The sequence below is a fragment of the Serinus canaria genome, chromosome 5 (assembly GCF_022539315.1).
Source record: "Serinus canaria isolate serCan28SL12 chromosome 5, serCan2020, whole genome shotgun sequence".
NCBI lineage: Eukaryota > Metazoa > Chordata > Aves > Passeriformes > Fringillidae > Serinus > Serinus canaria.
The window spans coordinates 36,540,824-36,561,229 of record NC_066319.1 but is presented as its reverse complement, the minus strand read 5'-3'; the positions used below and the strand labels follow the sequence as shown (position 1 = coordinate 36,561,229).

The following is a 20,406-nucleotide window of genomic DNA, read 5'->3' as shown; positions in this document are numbered from 1 at the left end:
GTAGAAGAAGAAGCAAAACAATGTGATCAGTAACAATAAGTTAATTTCAATTAAAAAAAATCATTAAAGCATCACTATGTATTGCATTTGGACTCACTACAAAGTGACAGTCAACGGATTATTCCACAGATTTCTAATGCTGAAAATTCTGATGGCATTTACTAGCATAACCTTTCAACTCTGAGCACATCAATAGAGGCAGACAGTGGTTTGAAATATGATTCCTTGCAGATAGCATATCCTCATTCATCTGACTGTGGTGCTCTGTGCTCCATTGCACAAACAGCGGCTCACCCACTTCTGAGAGGACACTAATAAAAAAGGCATCAATTTTCAGCTCTAGTACTACTGTGATCTCTTTATATGTTCGACATCCAACATTAAATTAAAATGCTGTTATAAATCCTACTTTCTGAATCTGGAATGAGTGTTGGGTTTTTGTCGCATGAGACTGCAGCAAATCTTGTCAAAAGCAGGGAAGCACGTCTTGTTCACTCAGAATTAATGTTGTGGATGAAAGAAGGAGGTAAAAGAGGTTGAATACAGTGAACTGAGGGTGTCAAAGGCAGTGGGTAAAGCAGCTTTGGGGTTGGGGTACCAAACAGAGCATAACATTTTCTGCTTTCAACAGATTCCTAGTTAGTAATTATAATTAACACTTACTAACTGCACATGAAGAATAGTTTGTTCATTATGCAAAGCACTTTAAAAAAATCCTGCACATTTTAAAATGCCATTATTCATCATAGTTTGGGCAATATATTTCTCTGTGCAAGACAAAACCTGTTTTTCAATAACCAGATAAAATAGCCTAAGTGTTTTGGACCTCTTCATGACCATACAGTGAAGGTTGTTACAGAGTGTCTATGCAAAATTATGCATATTGATATTGATGTTCAGGACTTCTGTCAGGTTGTCATTTGCACTTGAGTTGTCTTAAAAGCTCTTGGGTTGGGAGAGGGATTAAAAAAAAAAAAACAACCAAAAAAACAACATAGAGAAGAAATTATTAGGTACTGATATTAAATACTCTGAGGATGGCAAAAATAAAGCCGTGAACAGTGAGTGTGATAAAGAAAGCAGGTGGAATATTTCTGCTATGTAGAAGAGTGCCATATATTTTGGAGTCTTTCAGCTGTATCTGATAACCTCTAATGGCAGGTATCCTTTCTCCTTTAAGAGCTAAGCTAAACTACACTGGGCAAGCAATAATGTCCTCGGCAAAGATACTGTGTCTATAGATATTTTCCCTTGTTCAGTTCATTCATAATTATGAAGAAAAGAAACAAGCTTGCCTTTTTGGGGGTGGGGGAGTGCCTTCAAGAGTGGTTCAATATCTGGATCGAACAGAGGAACTTTTTCCCCCTAAGGATCCTGCCTGAAGAAACCTTGACATGCACAAAGTCAGAACCTAGACAAAGTTGCCCTGGTGAGAACGATAAGGTCACCCGTGGGATTGCTGAGATTATCTCTGTCAAGCACTTGGACAGCATGCAGTCAAATGATGCATCATGCAGTCATTTTCGGGGGGGAAAAATCAATTTCTTCAGCAGGTCGCTATTTGCTTTTCAAAGTGCCCTTGTAGGCCTTCACCACCAAGCATTTATCAATTTAAATGTTGTAAATTGATAATGTGCCACTGTGCCTTGTACTGTTTCTGAATTATTTTGATACTTATATTTTCTTACTGCTCTCAAAATCCTCAGAGCTGCTGTATTTCAATAGAACTCCTCCCTTGTTCACTTCTTTTAGCATAAAATACAACAGTAAATTAATATTCTTACATTGAGTGTTAAGGGAAAAAATTTTAAAGCCCCACATGATCAGCACAGAATTTTCCAGGTTTTTACTTACTCTTTTTGAAGGGGAAAAACTGCTAAAAAATTAACAGTGCTAGTAGACAAATTTACTGCATGAGCACAAACGATCATGTTACATAAAAATATTTAAATTCAGAACACTAAAACAATGACAACATCACAAGAAAAAAAGGGTAAGTTCACAATTGGTTATTGTCTAGTTTTGCTAATTTGATTTAAAAAAATTCCAGTTCTGGATTTTAATAATAATAATATTAATAATTAATAATAATAATAAAATAATAATAATAATAATAATAATAATAATAATAAAGTAGTAGTAGTAGTAGTAGTAGTAGTAGTAGTAGTAGTAGTAGTAGTAGTAGTTTCGTAATGGCATAGAGGAAAAATAAGATAGAATTTACAGAATCAGTGCAAGTGTCAAGATTGCTTTATATTATTTTTAAGCAAACAGAGCACAAAAGCAATCCTTTAACCATCTACTAACCTCAACTTGATTTGCATTGAAAAACAGGTAGAGCATAGTAGTTGAGGTTTGTGCTTCGTAAAAGCAAAAGAAATACATGGCAGTTGCAAAGCATTCTTAACCTCCAGTGATTTATTGGCCCTCAGCCAAGTTATCAGGGGAATCTAATTCTTCTTTATTATTCAAATAAACCACATTTGGCACCATGGTTCCTTTTCAGAATAGCTTCACAAATAGAATGAGTACTGTCATTTATTTGACCTTGTACTTGTGTGCTGTAGCTATAATTTTATTTGCCATTTCATAGAACAAATGCACAGAAAGCCAAAATAAGGAAATATATTATGCTACTGGTAACAGAGTACACACGTAATATACCTGTTGGTTTTGCCTGCTTTATTTTCAAATAGATAAATTCTCAAAATTTCATTCTTGTTTTCTTCCTTTTCCATCTCTATTATCTATCTCTCATTATGCCAGCAGCTGCACTGTTCATTTTTAGTGAGCTCTCTTTTCAACAGGCCAATCTGCTCTGTGTCCCGGGCAAGCAGGAGCAAAGGTAGGAAATATTTTATTTTAAGATGTGCATCTCACAGGCAGGAAACAATGCATATTATCCTTGCTGAGTACAACTGTTGTAAGAGGTGATTAAGAACTTGTTTTCTGAATGCAAAAGCATCCTAGCCAGATTAGCAGCTCATAATATTTTCTATTGAACCTGAAACATCATATGTCAGGCAATTTTATCCTTTCTGGATAACACATTTTTATTCTATCTGTTTCTGGATAGATTTTTCTCCCTTTTGGTTACTCTTTATGTTTCAGCATATGTTGGTCCAAGTCTCAAACAGACACTTTTCAAGAGAATTGAAATCTATTAGGGAAGCACTCACACTGACTTCTAAGTGCTGGAAGGAGCAGTTTGAATGCCTCTTCAGTGGTTAGCCATTTTCTTTAGAAATCTCATCCCATTTCTAAAAGGAAATCAGGCACTGAGGCTTTCAAAGACGGAGGTTACCCTGATATCAAAACCTACCTACTGACTTGGAAAACATATGGGACTAGATACATATGAAGAACAAACATTTTTACATCACTACAGAGATCCAGTGTAAACAGATGTTTGTATTGGCTACACCACCACAGATCATGTTGATCAACCCAGAGAAGAAATTCTGGCCATACTGCACATTTCTAGACATTTCTGGGTCTTCCAACAAATACTACAGTTCATGAAAGAACTGAAAAGTATGTTCAACTATATCAGCTTGCCTCAAGTATAACTGAGCTATGATATTTATCATAGACTAAAGCCAATATGCACAGACCCTTTAACTGGGAGATTGTTGGTCCATTTTCTTTGTCTCTTTACCTTCTCTCACTCGTTATTTTCAGCTAAGTCTCTTTTCCTAAACTTTGAAATGTATCTCTGCTCTCTGAAACTGATCTGATTGTAATTCCATGGTGTGGTCTGAAATACACATCTGCCAAAACAGCTTAAAATTCTTGGTTAGCATTAGCAGGAAGATAAATTATAAAAAAAAAAAAAATTCAAAATATATATGTCGGTGGGTGTCAACATAAAAGTTATATTCATTGTAATCTCAAAAGGGCATTTATTGCAATTTTTGTTTACTGTTCAAATATGCTGTTACTTTTGCCAGGGGTAACTTTATTATTATAATTTTCAGGCTACCTTCCAAGATACTGGTTTATCAGATTTGTTTACCATTAGTCCTGCAGCTATCTTAGAACATTGGCATCCATTTGTTTTGCACCACTGGCTCTAAGTGTTCAGAAAAGAGTAAAATTGACTACCATAACTATTGTCACCTGCTGAGATTCAATACAAGAAGTATTTTCCTTTATCTAGGAGACATGAGATTTTGCTTTGCAAATACAAAATATATTTTACATTATTTCCGTGCATGCTAGTTAAAAAATGAAAACTTGAAAATTCCCAAAAAACAAAACAACATCAAATAAGGATGAAGTCTTGGAGAAATAATTTGACTAGAAAGTTAGACTCCAAAGGCAACACTTGATGAAGCTATTTCAAATAATAATGTACATTATAATGCCTTTAAGTGCATCACTGCCTGGAGGTTCTATATAAATATGAAGATATGAAGTATCAGCATAGGGTATATCAATGTTTACTTGCAGTGCAAGAAATACAAAACCACATGTATCACATAGTACCAACCCAGAAATTCAGATTTCATGAGAATTTTAATTTTGGTGTGGTGAAAACTGTAGCATTTTAATGTATATTTGAGAAATAGTTCTAGGGATAAACTTGTTAATATTTTTAGCAACTAATAAGCTTTGACAAGTGATTTAGTAGGAAGTAGCTACAGGACTCCTTTTAAAATTATTAAGAGATTAGCAATATAATGCTATACCAAGAGAGCAATATATCAAAAATATATAAATACTGTAGGTCTTGGAAATACCAAATGTCTCCATAAAGAAAGAAGAGAAGAAAAACAAAAAACTCAGATATTTTAGTAAATCTCAGTAGGTTTCATTTATTATTCTATAAAAAACCACAGTATTGGTTCTGATTTTTGGTAGTTTTTCCATCAGTACTTTCAGTGGTGAACACATGGAAATATTTGCCCTGATATTTCCAATACGCTAACATGCAAAGAAAATTGCTTCATTTATCTGAACCCTTTCTTGAAATGTATATGGATCAAGATGGAGCATAAAGTCTTAACAACATGATGTGAGTTCAGAGCGAGGAGAGATTTATCAACTCTATAGTTTGAAAGGCAGTGGCAGAAAATGCTTTTAACAAGAGACTAACATAGGGTTAAAGCCAAATTTTTCTTGAACAGATGATATTTCAGATGGCCACACTATTCCAGATGCATCAATTTCCTTGAAAATCCAATCCATATATGTGCATATGCTGTGCTGGCAGGAGGACTGACTGAAATGGCCAAAACCCAAGAGCTAATATTCTTTTGGCCAGAATAATGCAATTATTATTTTCCTAGCTATCAGTCTAAGCATACAGAGCCATCTGTTATGCAAAGCAAACATACACATCTCAATTACAGAAAATGCAGTTGCCTTGACAGAATTTGGATTACACCACTAACCAGGGCTGTAAAATTTGTTTTAAGCTAGTGTATAATGGATGCCTTTCAGGAGTTTCCTAATTAGCATTTACCTGCTTAAACTAATTATCCATCCTTCTTCTTTACTGGCTTATTAGACTTTGTTGGATACTATGCATAAACCAGATTAATATGAACATAAGACAATAATAAACATTAAAGTTCCAATTCTTTACTGTATTAGCAACATGGTGGTGCACCAATTTCAAAATGTGAGATTCTTGATACAAACTCCCAAACAGATTAAGTCAGGGATTAAAGTCTATTACGAAACGAGGGACTTTAATGAGAGACAAGAATACTGATATGAGCTAGAAACAGCTCTTGTTTCCATTTCTATCACTGGGTTTGCCAAAGCCAGCACAAAATAACAATTACTGAACTTATTACAGCCAATTGCTTGCGTGTTCTTTGAGGACTTACTGAGCCTCTATTCATATTCTCACCTGATAATATTTAAAATTAGTCTTTTTTGTCACCAAATATTAATATTTCCCATTCAATTGTTGGTGGGGTACAGCAAAACTGACAGTAAGCAAATAGCTGCTTCCTCATAGCTGTATGGGTCCCAATTTAAAGTAGCTGAAATAAGTATTATTTCAGTTTTTCTTTTCGTCCTCAAGGTGACTGCAGTGGAAGTAGATGGTCCCTCTCTGAAAATCATCATGCAAAATATTTCTGCTTCATTTCTAAGTGAAAGCAGAAAGAAACTATCCTGCCTATACATTTCTGAATGCTGCAGGATTAGGAATAAGCATTAACAACTAACTTTTGCCCCACTTCTGCCCTGCCTTTTAATCTTTTAAAAACAGTTGTCAGCAATTAAATGAAAAAAAAAAATCTCAAACCAAAACCCCCCCAAATTACTATATTTTACAAATTCATCTTTTCATATTAGTGAGCATTGGTGAAAGCATCAAAATGTGTCCTTGTTGGAACCCTCCCTGCAAGACATTTTAATGGCCTCTTTCAGCATTTCTTGACTCCAAATGACTCCCTGTCATCGTGTCAGCTCCCTGGATAATGCAGGGTACTCCATAAACATCCAGTAATAGGACACAAGGGAAGTACTATTAGAGTGTCCCTTTCCTATCAGGTATAGAGGTTTAAAGTTCAAAACAACTGAGAAAAGAAACTTCATTTGTTCTCAATAAATTAATAATGATCCTTTGTGGCAAAAAGTTTTCTTACATCTCAACATTCAGTACTAGAGACACATTTTTCAGTTGTATCTCAGGATGAACAGGATGCAACTTTAAACTGCTAATTCAATAATCCATGGAAAACACAGAAACCAAATTATTATTTCCTAATAATAATAAACAGAAGAATGCATAAGACACAGTTATGTTCTAAAATTGAAAGTGTGTACTTACTTGGGACAGGCCTAAATAGATGGAGACAGTTTCTGAAATGTACAAAAATTTTCCTTCTTGATTTAGTGCAAATACAAATCCATCCAGGGACTACAGAATAAGAGGAAAAAAATAAGTGAATAGATTAATAAAGAATTCCAAACTACAAATAGAAATAGATTAAAACAAAGGCATCACAGAATAAACTGAGGAAAATATTCTGAATTTTCTGAGAGTAGTTTTAATTTGAACTCTTAAGACAATTCCTTTGTATTCTGTCTACATATTAATAAACATCATATGAGTATATTACTAAGTCCAAGTTGATGAGTATATTACTGTTATTTTACTGCCATGCTTATATCTGCCATATACTGTATAAAATTTATATCATTTGCTTGATGGAATATAAAAAAATAAAATGTTCATTTTTTTCCATGAAGAAAAAATATGAAAAACAAATAACCTTTCAATTGAGCAGTGTATATTAAAAAAATCACCCCCCATTGCTCAGAATCAAAGCAGAGAATTTCCATTTCCAAAAATTCAAAAGGAGAAAATAAAATCCTGCCATCACTCAAATCGCTGTGGACCTCAATAATTTGTAAATTAATTGAGGATTACACACACACGCACGCACATGCACGCATGCAGCCACACACCATTTTCCTTTTGTGAGACAACAAAGCCAATCAGCAGATTACTGTCAAATATGTTTACAGCTTAGGTCTTTAGAAATGCTATGAATTTCATCCTTTTGGTGTAAAAGTCTAGATCAGATTTTTCTTTGACAGGTTCAAGTCTTTGGATGTGGTTTCCATTGCAACTGCAAAAAGCAAAATACAATCCCAGTGATTAATGCATACCTTTTGAAACATGAGTGCAGTTAATAAACAGAGGACTATATTCTTAGCAGAGTAAATCACTGCTCATCTAGAAGGGAGTATACCTCTATGAATAGGAGTAAATCTTCACGAGGAAGAAACTACCTTCCTAAACCATCCATGTCTTTACCTTTCTGCCTTTTATAAGGATGATTTTTGGCAAACAATCATAGACTACTGCAAAAGTAAAATCACAAAATTCCAGATATTAGAAATGCTAAAACAGCTCAGAAAGTATGAAACAGCTCAAATGTTGGGAGGAACGAGGAAAAATAAAAAATCCCATCCCAAATACCCCCTTGTGATAAAAGAACATGTAAAGGAAATATTAACTGTAGCATTTGAGAGATTAGCCTAGTTTTGGAAGGAAAAAAACATATAAATTTGATGGAGATACATGATGACAAAATCACATAATCACTCCTTTGCAAATGCACAACAGTGATTTCTGAGGGATTTTAATATTTTTATTCTTCTGCTTCTTGACTATTTTATAACAGGCTGCTAGTCAAAAGCCATCTTTGGCAAAAGTTCACCCGTCTCTGATGTAGTAGGTAGTGGAATTAGTGCAAAATCTGAGTTTTCTAAAAATAATAGACTGCATATTGGAAAACAAACCCTCACTAAAGACACTGCATTAAAAAAGACTCTAATTTATATTTATGAATTAATAAAAATGTAAATCTGCATGGATCTCCTTCATGTAAAAACATTTATATTATGCAAGTAATTTATGGCCTCTTATAAATCATCATAATTTCTTTCTCAAATTATTAACATTACTTCCTTGAATTTTTAACATCAATAACAGGTGGAAAATTTGGAACAGTGAAGTTCAAACTTAGATCAATACCAGGACAATCAAAACCTTTGCACATCTGATCTCTCTCACTGTGTACAATCTCCTACTCAGAAAAGTAAATCTTTAAAGGTCTTAGTTAAAGTATTCCTGATTCTCTGTCCTGTGTTCCTTTGAGAAAACTGGTTTAACCCTGTGTTGAGCTGAGAACCATGACACTGTCTCCCTGGCCACTTAAACAGAACTCCATTCTCCACCACCAACAAGAAATTGTCCCGCTGACTCAGACTAAAGGTCTGTGTGCAGCAGTCAGTGTCCCTGGGTCTGACAGTATGCACAGAGATGCTTCAGAACAGTGGAATATCCATACAGGCAATGACAAGCCTACCAGAGGTTTCTCACAAACCCCTTCTTGCAGTTGACATGACTGTGATACCTTTCTCTCTTGAGGAAAGATGTTTCATAGGTTATTTGTGTATCATATAAAAACAACTTTCCTCTTAGTTTTTCATACAGCTTTTTGTGTGGCCCCTTTGCTCTGTCACTTGAGAGAATGACATACAGTTTCAGCACATTTATGATCTGATCTGCTTAGCACTGCATTAATGTGAAATTATCAAGCATATCTGGGCAAAGCTTTCTAAGAACCAGAAAAAAGAATTCTCTGAGCCACTGATGTCTTTTCTGCTTCTTTTATGCACATCATCGTATTTAGGAATTCAGGCTTAATGAAACACAAGTTTGAAGAAAGCTTTGAGTATTGATTAGGCAGAAATGTTTCACTCAGTGTAGTTTTGAAATTATCTGACACCAGTTTTGCCGGAAAAAATAAAAACAAACAAACAATTCTAGCCAACATAGCTGTTCAAAGAACTTTCAGCCTCCATGGCTAAAGTTTGCAAGTCATCAGCAACTGGAAGGGTGTTGAAGTAAGAACTGTTAGTCATCTTAAGCACTAGCTACTTTTCCTTGTCATTAACTCTGATTCTCTCCTTTCCTTTAGTTTTACTTTATTAGCTTTACTTGTTTAGTCTTTTTTTCTCTTTCTTTCTGGAAGAATATTCCTTACTTTTGCCCCCAAATTTTACAAGGGAGGTAACTGAGGAGGCACCACCGAAGGACTGGCAGGGCCAATGCAGCACACCAACACCTTTGGATGTGATTAGTCACTTCCTGAGACATAAAATTTCTTCTTTAAGCCAGCTGAGATTAATGAGTCATGGTCATTTTTTGTCAATTTTTTTTCCCACCTCTCTGAAGCCATGCTTAAGTGCAGCTGCTGACCAAATTCAGCCTTTTGTTCAATAGAACAAAATAAGGAAGTTTATTTGTGTTTTGAAAGAGCCGCTAATGACAGCTAAAAGACACCAAACTCCTTTCATGCTTAAAATAAAAGCTCCAAGTACTAAGCTCAAGTTCCAACGCCTAAGAAAAATGACAATAAAAATAGGAGGAGAAACAGCCATCTTCCAATGCAAGGCAGTTCCTCCCACCAGTATGAAAGGGCTGAGACGGACCACTTTTGTGACAATGTTGTTGTTCCTTTTACAGGTCAAACAGTAGTTCTGAAGGACTGCCTCATTCGTTATTCATAGGTATTATTTATGAATATTTATTATTTAAGTAATGCGTGTTGAAATTTTTCAATTTTTCATAAAGCGTATGTCCTTTGTGCATGCCAAGAGAGCAGCAGACTTCAGAGAAGGTGCAAGGCAACATAACACAGGTCATGTTATATACTGGAGAAGAGTATGTGATACCACTGGATACTACATATTCACAAGCAATTCTGTTTTAATGACAAATATCTGGAAGTAGTAGTGTTCATATTACTTATGTGTAACTAAGGACAAAATAAATGAGAGAAGGGGAGTGGATTGAGTCAGCTTTCAAATATCTCTTTTCAAAGGAGGACCACAGTGCTTTCCAGACAGAATTTCTGAACAGTTTCAATGTGGTTCACAGACAGAAGAATTTCCAGAGTTAACTATAATATACAAATAGGGTCTGAAAAGGAAACTGGGTTTTTGTAATGTCCTACTGTCATTGAAGAAGAGACGATGAATACAAGGGAAATTTTCTTGACTTAATTTCTCTCTTTTATTTTTTAAAGTGAATGAAGTTGACTGTCATAAACCTACTCCTATCTCATCTAGTGTGGCAGCTGAGAAAGGGTCAGGGTGACCCCAAATGCCAATTTTGAGCACAATCCAATTTAAGGTAGACCGGCAACTTCTTGTTTAAAACTACACTTACTGGCTTTATGCAAAATGTGATTAAAGCTGAAGCTCTCTATTACTTTTGATTTCAGAAAACCATTATGTATTATGCTGTTTCAATCACCACAGGCTACTTTTTAATTTATTTTTTTTTTAACTGCCCCACTGTTTTCAACAGGCGCCAATTAAGATTCTGGGGTCAAAGGGTTAATTACATCTTCTTACCCACTATGTAGAATTTTCTGATTATTAACCAAGGTTGGATTAAGATGAAAAAGAACCGACACAAATGTTAATGCTCGCCCCTCCTCAAGAAGATTTATCATAATACCATGCTGAAATCTATATGCTCTCTTCAAAGCTGTTAAAGAATGAAATCTTGAAGGGAACACTAAAATAAATGCTTTAAAGACATGCAAGTATCTGATTTATTGAACCAGTTTTCTTTTTCCTGAAAACTGTTCTAAATTAGCCAAGCAGGACTGATACAAGTTTTCTTTGTCACATATGAGCAAGTCAATGTGGTAGGCATGAAAGAAGTGAGACTCAGATATAAAAGTCACTAGCTACAGCACCCCAGAACAATAATGCAAATTATTATAATTTATATCCTCTGACATCAGAATAATACAAAAATATAAAGCCCAGGTTTTTAACCCAAAATACTCACTGCCTTTTACAGTATTTGAAGCATAGTGAGGCTATTTCCTTTCAGAATATGAAACCTAGTGTACCACTTTGACCGAATATGCACTTATGTATAATGCATCATAGTAAATGGATTTATATTTGTCAGAGGAATTTTGTCCCAGCCATTTTTGCATATTCCCACTACAGGCAAATTTAATTCACTGGAGTCTTACTACGGTGTCCTTCTGGAGAATATCCTCATATTTCACACTATCTATGAAGTCCCTAATTCTTTCTAGGGTATTCCAATGCTTCAAAAAACCCTGTTACCCTGACCTAAACTCCAGTTAGAGTGAAGAATTACCAGTAGGCTAGGTTATTTTAATGACAGATTATTTTAAACTAAGCCTTCACCATCTGTTCCACCCCCTAATTATGAATGCAAAAAGGACATATTTCACAATTACATCAGTAAAAAGTAAGATATACATGATTTAAATGCATGCATGTGTTCTTTGTCCAATGCAGCATGCATCTGTGATGCTTTTCTCATTCAAGCTCTGATCAGGAGTTAGAGGCTGGAGAAAGGAATGTTCCCCCTGATAAAACAGACTAATTGATATACTAAACTTTTTCCTGGAAAACAGATCATCTTAATTAGAATTTTTCATAGTGATATTATAACTGGAACTGAGCATTTATTTAAGGACAAAGCCTGTCACCAATTAGACATACAAAATTCAATAACAGCAAAAATATTTCACTCTTTTTTTAAAAGCAAGGAAGCATTGAAGGCAACTGACATTTATGAAAGAACATAATCCCTCTCTTATAATATACATACAGTTGCATTATTTATTTATCGATCAAGGCACAACATGGCTTAAAAAATATGATTTACTACAGAAAGAAACAAAAAAGCAAGTTCCACTTCAACATGGCAACCAATTTTGGATGGAAGGTTAAAATGAAATAAAAGGCATACATGATGGCTAACAGAAATCTGGCCTCAGTATCCATCTTCTGTGCTCTCATTATTAAGATATCAGAGCAATATCCTCCAGCAACCTCAACAAACATGCAAAAGCATAACTACTTAGGTGGAAAATCTGACCTTGGGCTTTCACAATTAAGTACTATGAGACAATTGGAGTCTTGTGCTGGGAAATAGGATTTTACATGGGATGTATTTGATACACATGAATAAAAATGAGCAACTGAAGTTTGATCATCTAATGACTTACACAAATCTCTAAAAGCTTTATTTGTCCTCTTCCATATTTTTAATCCCTTGCAAACAAACAAACAAACCAACCCCAAATAAACAAAACAAAAAACCTACCTCCCAACAGAAGCCCAAATAAAAATTTAAAAGGCATAGAAATTATTTCAGCCTTCCTTGGGCTACAAGCTTTTTGCTACTGAGCAAAAATCCAACATAAAACACATAGAAACCCCATTTTTCCATTCATACTGCTGCTATTTTTTCAATCACAGTCCACCATAACAGTTATATGGCTATATGACCATAGACTCCTTGTGAATTAATGACACATACTTGGCAACAAGGCAGCATGCATTTGGCACCAAAACAACTCCAGTAAAAGAGATGAGGTAAGGGGACAAACTCAAAGGATGTGGTTAGCACGGACTTTGATGCCAGCTTCCTAATTTGTCATTTTCGTGCTCTTTGCTCGTGTGGTCAGGATGCAATTTATGACAACAAGGGAGTGCCAAAAAATAAATTTGTCAATAATAAGGAGGTCTGTTTTATAGCTCAAAGCCAAGAAATTAAGGAGGAGGAGTAAACTTTACTGATTCCCTTGATGCATCTTTCACAGACTTACAGAATAATTATGTTTATACATCCAAAACAGCAAAAACTTGCAGTGGTAGTTTTACTGCTTGATTAGAAAAAAGCATAAAGAACAGAATGATTGCAAAAGTAGAAAGTGTAGAAGAGAAAAGAAAAATGTTAGAAGGTGGCAGTTGAACTTTTAAGATGAATTCCCTGGACTGTTCGCTGATAATATATTGACAAGTATCAGAGGTAAGTTTGAGAATCACAGCAAGATTAAAAATTTCTAAGTAATGGATGTTCAAGAAAAAAATCTGAGACTAAGAGTTTGACAATTTTTTGAGTACAAAAGCAATAAATGACTTTTAGGAATCTCTGCCCCATATACAGAAACATTATTTTTGTTCTAGAAGGCCATTCTATATTGCTGCATAATCTCAAACCACCTTGTGAAGTAATGTATTAAAGCACTGAACTTTTATCTTTATGATTTCTGGTGAGTTCCTAACCTTTCATTATTTAGGATTCCTAGAGCTCCTAGTGCTGGTTCCAGACTCTTTGGCAGGAGATTGCAATGCCAGTAACTGCATGCCATGTAATGCAATCAGGTTTATTTAGAGCGAGATTTATCATACAGAGATTACATTATATATCTCTTCCCCTGAGAAAGTGATCACTTCAGATCAGGACTAAGGGTACACCTTTGTTTTGAATACATAGTGTTTGCATGTAAGTGGTTCCTGCCCCTTGGTGGTACAAATATTACAATCAGCTATGCATTTCTGCACTGAGAGGTGCTGCTCTGAGTAAAGGACTTGACAAAGTATGTACCTGCATAACATTTGCTGTTCTGTTCTGCAGGTACTGTTAAGTGCCAAAAGTGAAAGAGTAAGGTGATGCAGTAACAAGAGCTAAGATACACAGAGCTGGCAGAATGAGGGCTTGAGTCCCCAGACCTGCACCTCAGAACTCACAGCAAGAGATTGTGGAAACCTGAGCTGACTGAAACACTAGGCATCTAGAAGCAAAACTGATCGGGGGAACAATAAGCATTTTTGTGAATGTTACTGTTTCCCAAGCTGCAAATTTGAAGGCCTTTTATGCTATGTATAAATATTTCAGTTTATGTAAGCTCAATTCAAATTGATCTTATATTTGTTGCGTATTTGCATGTTTGGTTAGCTTTTCTGTCAATCTCCACAACCTGACACCATGTGAAAGCAAACAGATAAAGGTAGCTAAATATCAGTTGTCCAAAAACCTAGGTGAAAAAACTAAAAGGAAGAATTTTTACAGAGAGTTAATTTCACTCTTAAAATATCATCTGTGCACTCAAGAGGTACTCAGATGCTGTGGTGATTGATCCTGACAATTGTCTTGCTAGAATTCAACCTCTACCCCAGACCTGAATATGAGCTCTCACTTGCCTCACACAATTTCATACATATGAAACAGAGAGGCTGTGTTCAAGGAAGAACAGGATGAGGGGCTTGTGTTTAGCATATTTAATTTATTAGATGGCAATACATACAACCAAAATAGATTTGAATGAGAAATTGAGTTGAGTTCTTTGACTAGCATATAGTTCTGATTTATATTCTTCTTGAAAGAAGAACATCTGGAGAATACTTTCCAGACAATGGAATACAGATATAATAAGAACACAGAACATTAGGAATAAATCCATAGTCTACCCAACACACTGCTGTTTCTAACTGTAACTCTTTAAGTTACATAGAAAAAAAATTAAAAACTCATGTTCTTATCTTCAGCCTCTATTCCATGTTATAATGCAAAGAAGACAGAATCTGATCCTAATGTGCCGAGTTCTTCCAGCTGTCATTAATCCTTGAACTAATGCAGGAGATCCTTCTGTTGTACCCATTCTTCCTCCACCTATGGGAATGTGGAGCAGTTCCACACACGTTTCCTCTGAAGTCTTCCAGGATCCATAGACAGCTGGTCTAAATTAAAGGAGCCATTCACTTTTCCACTAAAAACCAGTACATAGAAGCCTCCAGAATGGTTACTGCCTTTTGAATCCCTAATCTTGTGACTTGAATCCTTGAATCTGGACTGACACAAATCAGAACGTGCTAGTTGCTAGCAGCTGGGTTTATTGATACATGGAAAAACAAAGGGAGAGGAAAAAAGCCCACAGAACTAAAACCCCTTAAGGTTTGTATTTTGAACTGGTTCTTGCAACTCTGAAGATTGTTTCCTCTACTCAGCATGTCTTAGTCTACCCCACTAGCAGCATTCAAATCCATGGTTAGTTTTTTTTCAAATTTAACAGAGGTCTCAGAGAAATTCCTACAGGTTTAGAGAAAATGGATTTAAAATGGAGATGAGACCTTTGACAGCCTTTGCAGCAGTGAAAGCTGGACTATGAGTTACTATTAGACATCATGGAAAAGAGACCTTCCAAATGTCCTGATCACTGAAAAATACTCACTGTCTTAAGGCACAAAAGTCAGTAGAAGACAGGATGCAAATCTACACAAAACTATGCTGTGCTATTCTCGTTCTCACAGAAGCAGAGACTTCCATTCACTCATCTATGCAGGGAACACAGGAATACTGCAACTACATGGAATAAACAATCTTCTGAAACAAATGGGATACTTCATTAATAATAAAAATATTTTAAAATCTTCCCCTGAAATAATTATCCACAACATTTACATTCTTCACAGTAAAGCTGATATCTTTATGCTGGGTTGCAATACTTTGTGCAAGGATTTTGAGCTTACAGTGCTTCAGTCCAGAAGTACATCTCACACAAAAGTGGGAAATGCACATTTATGTGAAAATCAATTATCCTGAGGGAACTGGAGGTCTGGTCCTGAATGAATGTGAGGAAATCAACTCAGTTTGCCACTACAAAACACTATTGCTATGTTGACCTTCCACTGCTGTTTCACAGCTGGAATATGAGACCAGGTGAGAAGACTGTATGTAGGTTTGCCATCAACAGGTCTCTAATCTCACCCTAGGCTATGAAGAAATACTGTGTTTCTCTCTCCCTCCCTCCTTCCCTCTTTGCTTTTTTTTTTTTTTTTTTTTTCCTGAGCTCACCTCTAATGCCTGTGTTGGTAAAGATAAGTATGGATTTTGCTGTTTACCAGCTCATTGCATAAATTCAAGCATATCAACAGCACAGAGAAGCTCTTCCAATGAAAAAGGTTTATATTCTTTTTAAAATACAAGCTAATATATTACAGTGGCACCTCTGACTGCTGTGATTATTAAGGGTCTGTTTGAATTTCCATAATAAAATCCCTTTCTCTAGTGTGGGGACTGGTAAGTGAGTTATGATTTGTCCAGAAGCCAGAAACACAAGGTTTCAACTAATAATATTTTTTTTCCTTTTAGAGACAGAAAATGTTCATCTGTGTTTTTATACAGGGTTTTAGTGTGCAGCCAAATTATTATGCTGTTCCCTTAAGGGGTGCCCTGGATCAGCTGAGGCATAAAGTATCAGCAACCTGCTCATCCAAGGGTGCTCAAGACTTCCTTGGAAGTGCAGAGTACAGTAGCTGTTGTTGTGCCAGTAATCCACAACACTGCATTATCTAAAGAGCCCTGAATAAGTCTTGACACCACCAATCCTAATGCTATTTATTGCACATGTCAACAATCTATATGCTGTATCTCGTGTCCCAAGTAGGTACTGACATGATTGCTCTCCACTGTTAATATCTGATTCACTCCAATTTGTAAGAGACCTGAAGCTTAGTCTCTCCCTAGTATGACTGTGGTAAAAGTGCTCTCAGAAATTAAAGTGAGGAAAGAAAACTCCTCTTCTTGCCAAATCAAATGTTAGCACCATTTTCCTGTTTTCCAGAATCACCCAGAGAAAACCAAGGAAACACTTCTAATTTCTTATTATGATGCTTTATACATAGAGTGTTTAAAGGGTGACTGTAGCATCCCAGCCTTTTTGCTTTCACTGCAATGTTTTTCTTCTTTCTGCTGTCATATATTTTAAGATAAGCATTGCTGGAATTAAGTTTTCTGCACCATTTACCAATTCTGCAATGAACTTACTATGACACCCACTGATATCACAAACTAGTATTGAAATCATTAAAGAAAAATCATATAATACAACAAAGTTCCATATATTTGCAGTTGTCTCCTCTCTTCAGAACTGTCTACTTTTAGACTCTAAGCAATAATGTACATGTTTTCCTCATTTTCTTCACCTTTTCTCCATCTTTTCCCCTTTCTTTAAATTGAGAGACATTGAGCCAAAATCAAATAAAATCATAGAGTGGCTTGGGCTGGAAGGGACCTTTCAAGGCCATCTATCTCCAACCTCCCTGAAATGAACAGGGACATCAATTAGATCAGGTTGCTCAGATCCCCGTTCAACCTGACTTTGAATGTTTCCAGGGATGGGGCATCCATAACCTCTCTGGGCAACCTGTGCCAGTGTTTCATTACTCTCATCATAAAGAATTTCTTCCTTATATCCACTCTGAATCTACCCTCTTTTAGATTAAAACTATTACCCCTTTTCCTGTCAAGCTGCACTGCCAGTGTTTTTTATGCTGCCATGTGAATGTTTTTGCAGTTCAGATTTTGTTCCATTGCCATGCCCAAATGAACATACTGCCTGACACACCACACAGAAAGTGGTATAGATAGACTTCTGCATGTAAATTTGCCATTTTAATTGGCAGCAACCCCTCCAACTTAAAATAAATAAATTTAAATGGTCATGCTTTAATGAGCTCCGACATATATCTGAATTTCTTCAATCTGTTTTCAGTCACTATAGTGAAAAAGAAATAGTATTTTATCAGTCATTCCCTGACTCTGGTTTCAAACCAGATGGGAAAGAGCAGAAGCACACACACATAGGATAACTGCAACAGAAATATAACCAAATGTTTTCCACATCTGAGAAAATTGTTTGAGTTCTGACTAGGGTTTAAAATCTAAACAGTTTTTTCAGCCTAGTTACAATCCTTAGCAGGATTACAATTCAGCTTGAGGAGATTTTCTGTTGTACTTAAGTCTTGGTTTATTTCTAAATTAAAATGTTAATGGAAAATAAAACAAACACACTAGGGTGCTTAGAAATTCAGAACAATTTTTGTTCCCTAAAAGATGGACATTAATGGCAGATGAAACTTTAAATCATCCTGGTTTCAAACTGCAATACATCTTGCAATATATTTATACCTAAACCTTGCTGGAATCAAGTTCTCCCTCATTGCTGGAATCAAGTTCTCCCTCACAGGCTTCCTGTGCCATTGCCCAATCCTTCAATGAAGTTGCTGTGCCACCCACTGATATCACAAACTAGTAGGAAAATTAATAAAAAAATCATACAATACAATAAATGTAGAACTGGAATTTTCAATAGGGAAAGAACAAGGAAAGGAAAAAAATCTGACAAAATCAGTTTTGAAAGTAAACAGAAAGTATGTACATACAACAGATATTTGGAATTAGTGTCCCAAATTTACATATCAAATTCTACCTACAGCTAACTCCTAAAAGAAATCTCTTACTCAAGCCAAAACTATCTCCTTCTGAGGAATCTCACTCTGTTGACACCAAAACCTAATTCACTCCAGAATTAGTGTTTCCTAAACCACTCTTTAATAGCAATCTGAAACCAAACCAAAGCAAACCTAAAGTCTTGATGAATTTGCAATATATTGCCTTTATTCCAAATAAAAGAGGCTTCAGCTACCTTGTAAATATATTCAATAAGATGTGCAGATAGCTATAAGTCTACAGGCCTTGAAGATAAAATAGATTAGACAAAAAACCCCTGAGTATAAGTTAAAATATGTGGATGGCAAATCCATTGCCCACAGCTTGGAAAGCATTTCTGTTAATCTGTTAAGGTAAACTAAAAGATTTTTGTTATTTCTAAGAAATACAGAAATTTAAGCCATATAAACATTGTAAAATTTGATTTGCAAAGCCACAGAAAAGAATTTGAATGCACAGAATAAAAAGAAATCCCAGAAGTTAGGGTAAAACTTTATCACACAAAGGGAATTTCCAGAGACTAACTACTGATGCAAAGTGCAGACATAGCAGATTTGGAGCAAAGCTGTACAAATCTATCAATATTTCCTGTCTCACATATGAACCTGTACTGCTGTCTCTGACCTATAATAATTACAGTCTACAGATAATAAGTGATTAATTTCAAAAATCACAATTATCCAACTCCTTAAAAGCTCCTTCCAACCACTCACTGAAATGTTATGCTTCTATACAAATGATATCATAAACTGCTGTTGCAAATACTACAGCTTCAAATCACATTTATTATTTGCAAATGCTTGTTGAACACAGCAGGTGGCAAAATGATTTAGCATCATGAACAAATACATATGGTTGCTTGAGCCCCAGTTTTAGAGTAGATAAACCTATTTTCTGGTCCTACATTTAATGGACTAGAAACAAGCAATATGCAGCTAAGCCATTGTAAGTATTCTGGCAACTCACTACTTCAAATGAACTTTCTCATATGAACTACTGTGCTTAAAACAACTTAAAAACAAATCACAGGTCTCACATATTCAATGACTGGCTCATCTGCAATATTTTCTCTTACAGTTTTCAGGGAGGATTATGCATTACGGAAAAGAAAATGCAAAGGTAAAAGCAAGTGTTATGTAGTCTAAAATCAATAGACAGAGAGAGGACATTAACCAAGAGGCTAATAAAAAGATGCTGCCCTAGACAGTACCATAAAGAGCCCTGATATATTTTTCTCTTCAGAAATACTACTCCTTATGCCAATTTTCCCTTAGGACTGCAGTAGTTTCTCTGTGTATATACACGTCATCTTATTTTTTTGTCTTGTTCCAATTTTATGTTTGCATTTTATTTTCTCATTTCCTTCCTGCTACTCCCCTGTTTCTCTTTACTGGTTTGATGTTTACACAGACCTTTACTAGAATTGCAGGGTTTGGAGAGATCCCATTTTTCTTCTTTGTTGTAATGCCCACAGTTTTCTTCCCAGAGAAAAGATAAGTTTACCCAGAAAATAAAAAGCTAATACAACCTTTTGCTCATCAACAAAGTATGTCTTGCTGTAGCCAGGAATAAGTTAATAAAACAAGGAAAAAGCTTAGTGGCTTAAAGAAAAAAAAAAAAACCTACACACCTCCTTGGGGTTATGAACGAACAATGTTGTTTTTTCTTCCCAGCGTGCAAGGATTTAATTAAGTGATAACAGTCACCTTGGGGTGGCTGCACAAGGCAATAATATCTAGGTGAAGAAAAATGCTGAAGAGAGTTGAGTACAGTCAATTTATCTTCAGAGAAGG

At 35.5% G+C, this 20,406-nt stretch overlaps 1 protein-coding gene across 2 annotated transcripts in view; it reads right to left on the bottom strand.

Annotated features, from left to right (window-relative positions):
- Window positions 1–20,406, bottom strand: part of NPAS3 (neuronal PAS domain protein 3) — a 591,794-nt gene that overhangs the window by 176,274 nt on the left and 395,114 nt on the right. For both annotated transcript variants that reach the window (XM_030240757.2, XM_030240756.2), the window contains one exon: window positions 6,791–6,880. In XM_030240757.2, the coding sequence (XP_030096617.1) occupies window positions 6,791–6,880 (90 nt within the window). The remainder of the gene's footprint in view (window positions 1–6,790; window positions 6,881–20,406) is intronic.